General features: G+C 33.2%; 1 protein-coding gene across 1 annotated transcript; it reads left to right on the top strand.

Annotated features, from left to right (window-relative positions):
- Nucleotides 1–7,500: 7,500 nt before the first annotated feature.
- GRF12 (general regulatory factor 12) lies at nucleotides 7,501–10,653 on the top strand. The gene is made up of 7 exons (XM_016344133.3): nucleotides 7,501–7,675; nucleotides 8,677–8,983; nucleotides 9,319–9,406; nucleotides 9,522–9,631; nucleotides 9,724–9,872; nucleotides 10,154–10,200; nucleotides 10,313–10,653. Exons 1-7 carry the CDS (start codon nucleotides 7,603–7,605, stop codon nucleotides 10,316–10,318), a joined length of 780 nt encoding a protein of 259 aa, XP_016199619.1. The 5' UTR covers nucleotides 7,501–7,602; the 3' UTR covers nucleotides 10,319–10,653.
- The last annotated feature ends 439 nt before the right edge of the window (nucleotides 10,654–11,092 follow it).

Raw genomic sequence — 11,092 nt, 5'->3', positions numbered from 1 at the left:
TATTTATTTGAAAATCAAAACCTTTCCATTTGAATCCCCTTTTGATAAGTGAAATTACAAACTCAAGATCACAAGTTAACAAAATCATACAACTCATTTTTGCATTTTGAATCGTATCATTTGATCAAAAGTTCTCATCCTAGTTTCAAAACCAAATCATTTAAACCAAAGCTCCAAACCAGATTTGAAAATCATTCTAAATATTAAAACTGCAAAAAAATCATAGTTAAAAACCGCAAAGGCGTTAGTCGGTATTTCCGTTGCCACTAGTGTGGAACCGTACCCATCACCCATACAGGGTACCGACAAGACAAGACTTCTAGTCATGCCTGGTAACCATTTCGGCACGTCCACTCAGATCGTTCATCACCACAAGTCCGAAATCCTCGTCTACCGCCACTAGAATCCTCCTTTCCCATGGTTCACTCCCAACAAAACTCTAAGCTCTGGTAATCCTAACGGCGACTTTGGAAAAGATAGAACTAAGATAGAACTAAACCTGGTTCTTACACCTAGCACGTGGATCTCATCAAGTCTCAGCCCAAACACTCACAAAGTGGGCCCCAGAAGTAATTTTAGCACTAAAAAACTGTTTTACCCTTCATATGTAATCCTTAGTCATTAGTCTAGTATTTATTTGAGAATTTTTACACTATTCAGGACCTTTTGAAACTTTACACGTTTTTCATATTGTATTCTCTCTTAGTATGAGTTTATAAACATCCTAAATTAAGGGGAGGAGCTCTGCTGAGTTTTATGGATAAATAAAGTACTAGTTTTCTTTCTCAATTCGTGTTTGATTCTGTATTCTATGATGTATCTTTGTTCTTCATTCTAAGACCATGTGCCTGACATCCACCCGTGTTCTTCTTGGGTTCATGTGATTATGTAACTGGAAAGCATTGAACCACTAACTTGATTATACATCTCTTAGACGCCTAATCCACGACTTCATTGGGGACTTCTCGAGACACCAGTTCAGCCAAGGTATGGGGAGATTAGAGTCTTTGTGGTAGAGGCTAGAATCCAAAGGTGCAACATTCTCTGATCTGGAAGATTCAACCTTGCCTGTGGCATTTTGAGTAGAATCACTAAGGAGAATGAACTGCAGGAGCTTTACCCTCAATCAGAATGGATCCACACTAACCATGGGGTTCAGATCTGGAGGAGCATTGGCGACCTCCCATCCGGCGTTGATTACATACAACCTGCCATAGAAGAAATCACTCACAATTAAATAAGACAGTAGGACCGGATTAAACCAGAAGAATAAAGCATCTCCAAGCCTTAACCATCTTTTTACGATCACAAACATATCAACCTAGTTAAGTTCTCTTTATTTTCTTTTTATGCATTTAAACAAATCCAACAGTTTTTCTATCCACCTGACTAAGATCTACAAGATAACCATAGCTTGCTTCAAACCACAATCCTCGTGGGATCGACCCTGACTCGCTCAGGTATTACTTGGACGACCCAGTGTACTTGCTGGTTCAGTTGTACAAAGTGTGAAAATTCGTACACCATCATCACTAGGTGATTTCGGTAAATTCTGGATTTAATTTTAGTTCATTGTGGATTTAAAAACGGTGCACTTTTGGTATGAATTCGTTTTGAAATGAGTTTGTTTGTGTGTCGTCGTCATTAAAGAATTTTGATGCATTCTAGATTTGAACTATATATGTTATACATATAAAAAGAAGACGATGATGACAATAACGATATTAATGATGATAATAATGATGATGGAAAATGAGGAAAAGGAAGGAGGATATCGAAAAAATTCAAATGTGAAAAAAAGATGAGGAGGAAGATATGGAGATGGAGGTAGAGAATATGGAGATAGTGGTGTGGTGATGGTGACGACCACGATAACAAATTGAGAAAAATGAAGAAAAAAGAGGAGGAGATGAGAAGAAGAAGAATAAGTAGCAACATCACTGGAGGAAGAGGAGGAACGTAAAGGAGAAGGAGGAGGAACATAAAGGAGAAGGAGAAAAAGAAGAAGAAACATGTGATATGAAAGGCGCTTGGCTGTAATTAAACAAATTGACTTACAGGATAAACAAATTAAAATAATTTTAGATTTTACTAAATTAAAACTATTTTTTTTGTAAGGATTAAAAATCTATTTTAATATATAATAGGATAGTAGTAATAGGTTCAATGATTGACAAGTGGTATATCCTATGTTCGACAAGTATTTATCCTAATTGCATGACAAGTGTCAAAAAACACAAGAGTACAGCATCCCAGCGCAAAGTAATGCGGCGTGAATTTGAATCAAATTCAAATTCAAATCAATTTTGTTCTAGCTATGCTCTTAGCCACTGATATATCTTAGTTTGTTCCCATTTGTCGTACGAAAATTTTAAAAACTGAGATGTCAACAAATTTTGTAACGAGAAGACAAGATGAGAGACAAAGATGCAAGCAAGTCTTGGTAGGGGGAGTAGTTGGCGCCGGAAGGGTAAGACTTACTCTGGTGACATCGCAAAAAAGAAGAAAACATGATGTTGAAGAAAGAAATCATGACGGAAGAAGCAGAAGAGGGTGCCGGAGAACTGGCGTTCGCAACAGAACAATGTCACAACCGCTCCTTCGGCGGCGGCTGCAGGTGCTGCGAATGTGAAGAACCACTTCATTATAAGGTTGTTGTACGTCGGAGATTTAAACCCTGTTATCAACGAGAGGCACCGCCACTATTTGTTCATCCAGGTCCAACAACGGGTTTCAATTCAACCAGGAACAAGGTACTTAAAATCCTTCATGTTTTCGTTCTTATTTTTTCCCTTTTGCCGAAAAATAAAAATAAGTGACTCTCCTTTTTGCTTTTTTGGTTAACTACAAGATAACCATAGCTTGCTTCAAACCACAATTCTCGTAGGATTGACCCTGACTCACTCAGGTATTACTTGGACGACCCAGTGCACTTGCTGGTACAGCTATACGAAAGTGTAGGATTCGTGTACCAGTGAGTATTTTGGCTTGGTTGTGAAGAAGAAGAAATTACGATGGTGGCCAATGGAAGCTTGATGGAAGAAGGAGAAGAGGGTGGCGATGATGGAAACTGATGGAAACTCAGTTTACTTAGTCCAGTCAGATGCAATTGAATATGAATCATATAAAAAGCTCCCCATAGTACTGTACCCAAATAGAGGTATTAATCTATAATTTTATTTTTGGGTTCTGATTAACTTTTGTTATACTTTTTACTATCCTCTTTAGTACTATTGATTATTCTATTTATTTGGGTTTGATGCTTGAAATCAGCAGCCCTTATTCTATAACATATAGAGAAGAAAGAATAATTTGGTTTTGGACATTCTATAACAGATATGTTTGGGGTAATGAAGATCATCAAGTAATGCAAAAAAAAATCTATAAGAAAATTTTTTTAATGTTTTTTGTTTGTTTTGTACAACTAATTTTAAATTAGTGCATACCTGATCAGTTTTTCATCTTTTAAATTTGTTCTTCATTTGGTCAAAATGTGTTCTCCTGCAGGTGTATTCATGGGAGTCTATTCTGTATTAATGGAAAACTTTTGGGATGCTCATACTACTGAAGCTGTGTTTTGCAATTTAATTTTTTGAGTTTAAGCCATCATTGACTTACTTCTTGGTCTCATACATGTGTTAGGTAGGTAGCATTGTGTTAATTAGCAATTTTGGTTACATGAGCTAAATTATTCATTATGCTATGTTTGGGTCCTGGTGATGACTAATGCGGATACAGTTGGTTTAGGATGTTTTCCAGCCGTTGTTGCAAAAAAAAAAACAGCCCCTTGGATTTTTAAGCTAAAAAAAGAGAAGAAAAGGAAAAATGCTTAGTACACAGATGGAGGCACTTGGTTTAGGCAGTGACTTGACCACTCGATGATCACTCGATTGAGGTTATGTTAATCTTCAGTAAGTATAGATGATTTGTGTGTGAACTGCTTTGATAAGAACAATTCCTTGAGATAAAGACTAATTCTTTGTGTTTTTATGTGTTTGAATTAAGAAACAACAAGTTGCAAGCAATCATTTTTTATTGGAATTGTCCATGATTCCTTTAAAAGAAGAGGTTAGTTTAGTAATTTTATCTCTGCTGGGTTCCATGTTTGGTAGTTTTGATGGAATTATTGATGCTCTTAATGCTTCATTGCAAAGGCTTAGGATTTAGAATTTTCTGGATAGAAATGTAATTTAGAATTGGATATCAATTCTGTATAATTTATCAAATCAGACTATTCTTTTATTTGTATTTACATGATAGAAAAATACAGATATTTTAAAAAAATTTTCAGTATATATGTTACTCTATCATACAATTTCATTGAACTTTGGTTTTCAAAATGATTAATTGTTGGCTTCACACAAACTTCAGCATTGGCCTAGATGGTAAAAGGGTGATATTTGTTCCTAGATACGGCGAATTTGATAACGATTTAAAAGCTTGCGACATTGATGTTAACAAACTCACGACATTGATGCTAGGCAAATACTCTTTGAAAAATTGAAACTCTTCAATAATGAATATGATTCTTGGCAAAAATAAAGCTAATTTTTTATACATGTTCTTAAATTGGGTGAAATTTTGAATGCTTATATAAATACAAATGGCAAGCTAATGCTAACAATGTTAAGGACATAAACTTAGGTAAACTTAAATAGTAAAGCACAATTCAAATTTGATTTAGTGAGTAAACATGTAAACTTTAGAATTTGATACCCTTTCGGTAACCACTACATCATTGTAATGCCAAGTTGTGGCTGTTTGTATAGGTTTCTAAATCAAAATTAATGAATGATCCAATTTGTGTTGCTATTTTCAGTTCAATACTGATTACTTGAAGAGGATCTAAAGTGTGTGATTGCCGAAAACAAAAAAATTGGCTGAACTACTCTTTATGCTTTGTGAGAACTAAAACGGTTCTACTATGCTCAAAATTCAGCTTATTAATCACTTTTGTTACCATTAAGGTGTTATTCAAAAGAAACCTTATTTGAATATTGTGTTATTAGATGGAGATGATCTCTTGATGTCTAATGCAAAACATTGAGAAAGCAGTACTAGAATTTGTGTGTAATGCAACAAATCTTTCACTGACGGCGACAGGTGCTGCATGCAACGAACCAATTCATTATGACGTTGTTGTACATTGGAGATTTAGAGCCTGAGGCACATCCACATTTTGTTCAAACAGATCCAACAAGTGGTTTCAGTTCAACCAGAAATGAGGTACTTAAAATTATTAATGATTCCTTTTTATTTCTTCCTTATGCCGAGAAAAATAGGCGACCGCCCATTTTATTTTTGTTTTTCTTTTGATTTCTTGAAAGTTTTGTTTGTGCAGAAAAAGTTTGCAACTTATGTGATTGTGATTTAGAGTTTAAGTGTATAATGGTATTAATAAAAATGGAAATTTTGGTTTGGTTGTGAAGGGACTATGTGACTGGGTTTCACAAGCTCAAGAAGAAGAGGAGAACAATGGCACAAAAGTAGTTCTAAAGAGGAAACATACGGGGCTATGCGTTTGATTACTAACCTTTTCACTTTATATATATTTTTTATTTTACAATGATGAAACAGTTGTTTTTACTAGCAAAAATTTGGTTACTCTAAATGGATTCAATTTGATGCATCAGTTGTTCAAATACTTCCCAAAAAAATGAAAAAGAAATTTGTTTCAAACCCGTTTAGTTTGTTCATTGGGATTCCATTCTTGAGAATGTTTGCATTGTAATATTGGTATGTTTGAAACAAAATATCAAAGAGCATCCTGAGTTTTGGGTTTCTAGTAGACAAAAAATTGACATATTCAAATGGGTGGTTGAAATAATTTTCGATAGAAAAATTATAAAGGCAAGTTGTTGTTTTACTAAATGTGATGTTGTTGTATAACTAATGACACATGTTTATCTATCAAAATTCACTCTGATATATATGGGTATATGCAAGAACAAGTAGGTGATTAGCATCTTATTCTTCATATGGAATTTAACTACTACTTATTCTTTTATTTAGATCTGTTAATATTTTTTTAATTCCTATTCTTTACAAAAAGGTAAATTGCGCAACTTGCAAGAAGTTCTTTTTTTGTACACTTATGATAGAATGTTTTGGCTTTATAAGATGCGTTACCTATTTTGATTTGTCAGTACTCGATCATTGCAAGTTCTGTTATCCATTTTTGCTATCTATCTCCATACCATTTTCATAAATGTAGTTGCTATCTTTCTTCAAAGTTTCAGATAGCCGCTCATTTTTAAATGAAAAGCATATTCATATGATTGGATAAACAATTATTTTTGTGATGTTATTTTTAGTTACATTGGATCTGAGCAACCTCCGGTGGAGTATTGAGAGCTAAGCAACAATGGAGAATTTGAAAATATGAATGTTACTGCGTTTCTAGTTATTGAAGTGGGTCTCATACATTGTTATTGGGCTTTCTGTCTTTTTTTTTTTTAGTTTTTCATGAGAATTCAAAGCATTGTGCCCTTAGAATGTGTAACATCTTTTAGGATTCTTCTTTTCTCAATACTTTTATCTTCAAACATCTTATGTGAAATTAAATAAACACTCTTTAAATTAAAAAAAAATTATATTTGTGACACTTAAATTTGCATTTCATTTTAATATCAAATGGTTGAATCAAATAAATATTAATTTAAATATACGATTGAGAAAAACTATATAATGAAGTGAACTAATAAATTTATAAAATAGCAAACCAAAAAATTTGTTTTGTTGCATTGTGTTTTGACAAGGTATTAGTGTATTAATAGTATTTTTTTATGTATTTGTATTTTAATTAATATAATTATTTTTTTTTCTTCATTAAAATAGGAACCTCTTTAAAATGATACCTAATTTATTATATTGTTGTTTGTGTGATTACAATATAAACTATTTTGATTAAAATTTTAATTTTTTTGCATAGTATAACAGGAATCGTGTAATTATATTTATTTAAACACACAAACATAAAAATTTTTATATTTAAGTAGAATTTACTAATATAAACTAAAAAATAACAAAATTTTTTTAGCTTTTAGAAGTAGAAAATAAAATAGTCTTATAAACTACATAATAAATTTTTATACATAAAAACCCTTTTAAGTTAAAAATAATAACTATTAATATTAATAGATAAGTATCAATAAATTTTTATAATAAAACAATATTTGTCGCAGGCATAGTTTGGGTTTTACACTAGTTTTTATATATTTTTAGGAAAAAAATCTTGGTTCATCCCAAGAGTATCCAAAAGATCAAAAGTGACGAATTAAATAGAGAAAAAAAAAGCAGAATATAGCTTAGCTACAGCTTACATGGGTATAAGTATAACTGTTAGTTACCTCTTTGTGTTTTGATGACTTATTGCACGCGTCCCCTTTCAAACTTAGGGATCCAACGGTCTAGATTTTGGTCTTTCTTTGACCCCGACAACATGCTCAATGTTTAGGCACTATATAACCTCTCCACCCTTGTTTTCCCTTCTTCCTCGCACCCTCTTTTTTCTCCTCCACCTCATCCTCATCCTTCTTCTTCTTCGGCCCTTGCTTTTTTTCTTCGTTTTTCTCTTCTTTCGTGATCTCTCTCTGATTAACAATGTCGATGGAGAAGGAGAGAGAGACCCAGGTTTACTTGGCTAAGCTTGCTGAACAGGCAGAGAGATATGAAGGTCCCGGTTTTATTATTTTATTTTATTTTTATTGGGGCTGTTGTTTTTTCCTTTATGAGGGTTTTTCTTTTCGGGGTTGACATTGTCATAAATCTGTTTATTGAGCCTTTTCCCCAAACCTGCTTGATTTTTAATTTGTTTCTCTTGTTTCGGTGGAAATGAGGATTCAAATGCTAAAGACTTGATTTTTTTTTGTGATATAGGGTTTCAAATGTGACATACTTGTCTATTCCTAGATGTGTAATCAGATTAGGCCACTTTGTTTGTTCCAAAACCGTTCTTGATTTCATTAAGAATATGATATGATAACAATAAATTTTAGTGTCTCCAACTATTACTATTGTTATTGAGCTATTGGTAGTGATGATGTTGTTATTTAGGGTGGGGTTGTTTTAAGCATATGATTGGCTGGTCAATTTTTTTTGAAGGAAAAATTTTTAGTTTTTGTGTATCTTTATGTTAATCTTTTCTATTGTTTTTCTCGTTAAGTGTAGTGTTCAATATTGCCTTGTTGCTTGTTTGATTTTGATGTTTGGATAGGGAGGAACTAGCATGTAGTTTCTACATTTGAAACCGAAATGGCTTTGCTAGCATTGCATTCTAATCTTTTTGAGTCATCATTCATTGGATTTGTCCCAAAAGTCACTCATATAGTATAATAGAAAGTTATATTCGTATGAGTTATCCATGTCTACGCTCTACCTCAAATATAGGAACCCTGTTTATTGCTGATACCCTTTGTTTATACTTTATATCTGATAAGGTGAAAACTAATCATGTTTAAAGTTTCCTATGTGAAATTATATCTAATTTAGGATGCTGAGAAAGAATGCCAGAATTAGTGCTAATACATCTTGTGAGCTTAATGATCCTCAAAGTGCATCTTGCATTGTGTGCAACAAAATTCAATGTTGCAAATTATTACAAATCACATAATGTTATTAAGATATAATGATCATAGGTGTTCCTCAGAAACTTGTTTTTCTTTCTTATGCATGTAGAAATGGTCGAATGCATGAAGAAAGTAGCGAAGCTTGATCTTGAGCTAACTGTTGAAGAGAGGAATCTCCTATCAGTTGGATACAAAAATGTCATTGGTGCAAGGAGAGCCTCTTGGCGCATAATGTCCTCAATCGAGCAGAAGGAAGAGTCTAAGGGTAATGAGCACAATGTTAAGCTGATCAAGAGCTATTGTCAAAAGGTTGAGGAGGAACTCTCAAAGATTTGCAATGACATTCTCACAATTATAGACCAACATCTGATTCCCTCTTCCACCTCAGCAGAAGCTAATGTTTTCTACTATAAGATGTGAGACATGTTGGTAATTGCAACCATTGTTTTTTGTTATATAATGTTTCCTTCTCTTTTGAGCAGATATGATTACTTTGTTGAATTACAATCAATAGATAAGGTATTATTATAGTAGAGTTTATAAGGATATAATCTACATGAAAGTGATGATTTAATTGCCTTCTTTTGGGAGTTTAATATGCTCTCAAGGGTGTCCAATGTCCTAAATGGTTATGAGTCATTGTATTTGTCAGCAATTGTGTTTATATCATGGTATCACTGGCTACTTACTATCAAATAACTTGTTTTTCAAATCTTTAGTGCTGATGTTCTTCTAGCTCCGCTTGATGCAGGAAAGGTGATTATTTTCGATATCTTGCGGAGTTCAAAACTGACCAAGAAAGGAAAGAGGCAGCTGAGCAATCGCTCAACGGATATGAAGTACGTACTTGATTTGTTGTATTTCAGGCTTAGCTATGAACTCATGATTGAGTTCTTGCATGTATTTCTGTATACTATACTGTGTCTCGATGTATGCAAATACTTTAATTTGTAGGCTGCTTCAGCAACTGCAAACACAGATCTTCCACCAACGCATCCAATCCGTCTTGGACTTGCACTCAACTTTTCTGTGTTTTATTATGAGATAATAAACTCTCCTGAAAGGTAAGTTGTTGGATCTCTCATATTCTTCATGAATCCATCATTGAACTATTTGTGTTTCTATGTTTGTCTTAATGTCATTATTAAACTTGCAGGGCTTGCCATTTAGCGAAACAAGCTTTTGACGAGGCAATTGCAGAATTAGACACATTGAGTGAAGAATCATACAAGGATAGCACTTTGATCATGCAGTTGTTGAGAGACAACCTAACTCTCTGGACCTCTGACTTACCTGAGGATGGAGGTATGGGGATGACAGTTAAAATCTAAAATGTGGTTATGCTGATTGATTGCAAATTATTTAATTGTCATACCATTTGTTGTTTAATAACGATGTTTGAGGTAAATATCCCCACCATTCCATATTGTGATACCATTCATTTTGAATTTTTTGATGCACCTTGATTTTGATGGATGAATCAAAACAAAAAAAAAATAGGATTGTCAATATCGAATGGAGGAAGTAATAATGTACTTCGAAGTTTGGAAATTGAACTAGTGAATATTGTTAATGCTCTTGTGTAGGCGAGGATAACGTAAAAGCTGAAGAAGCCAAACCTGCTGAGACTAAGGTAAGTGTATGATAACTTTTGACTTATATATTTTATATACATTAGCATGATTTTCTATTTCATTATGAAAAAGGAATTTTAGTAGTTGAAACATGGCATTTTTTTTTGGCAGCATTGAGAAGGGTCGTCTTCTTCTATGGCCTACGCCAGGATAGTCAGATATCCAAGGTTCTCTGCAAGGGAACAAATTTTAGCTTTTCTTGCCATAGGTTCGGACTGGATTATGTGGATTGGTTATGAATTTTGTGTTCTCTTGACGTCTAACCAAGACAGAAGATCTGCACTCGCTTTATTTTTTTTTTTGTCCTTCAAACTTTCTTTTCATTGCCTTATATATTTTAAATAAAATGATCAATTCAAGCAATGAAAAACCTAGCCTCGTCCTTTTCTTTCCTCACTTCTAAATCAATTTTGTTTATAACGCTTTTCTTTCGGAATGATCCATTTAGCAGGTGTCTTTACCACACACACAGTGATTTGATTAAGATTTAGGGTTTAGTATCACTTGCTTTATACTTAAAGTTCGTGACATGAACTCTTATAAATTTTTTTGTTTGGTCCACTGGGATGAGCAATAACCAATAATAAACAGATAAATTGCATCTTTTCTTTGGGATATCTATTAACGTTATCAATTGAAAAAGTTGTTATAGAAAATATACAAAGTTCAAGTTTTCAATGTTTTGTCATGTATTTAAATAAAATGTCCAAAAACCTTGGCTAATAATTATTTTAATGCGTGAAAGACACCTGTTAGTTAAATTCTACTTTTTTTATTTATAATAAGTATTTCTACACTATTCTTACAAAATTTAAAGTACCAGTTCTATTTACTAAAATTGGATAAGAATTTATCATGTCTTATATTGAAAGCATTTGAGCTACAAAGAAT

This window comes from Arachis ipaensis, chromosome B5, assembly GCF_059453495.1.
Source record: "Arachis ipaensis isolate K30076 ecotype BB chromosome B5, ASM5945349v1, whole genome shotgun sequence".
NCBI classification, from domain to species: Eukaryota; Viridiplantae; Streptophyta; class Magnoliopsida; order Fabales; family Fabaceae; genus Arachis; species Arachis ipaensis.
Note: the sequence above shows the minus strand (reverse complement) of the source record. Positions and strands in the feature narration are given on the sequence as shown.

Coding starts and splice junctions, on each gene's coding strand:
- GRF12 (XM_016344133.3), top strand. CDS start 7,603: ATGTCGATGGAGAAGGAGAGAGAGACCCAGGTTTACTTGGCTAAGCTT. Junction 7,676..8,676: donor ACAGGCAGAGAGATATGAAG/GTCCCGGTTTTA, acceptor TTATGCATGTAG/AAATGGTCGAATGCATGAAG. Junction 9,873..10,153: donor TGACTTACCTGAGGATGGAG/GTATGGGGATGA, acceptor GCTCTTGTGTAG/GCGAGGATAACGTAAAAGCT.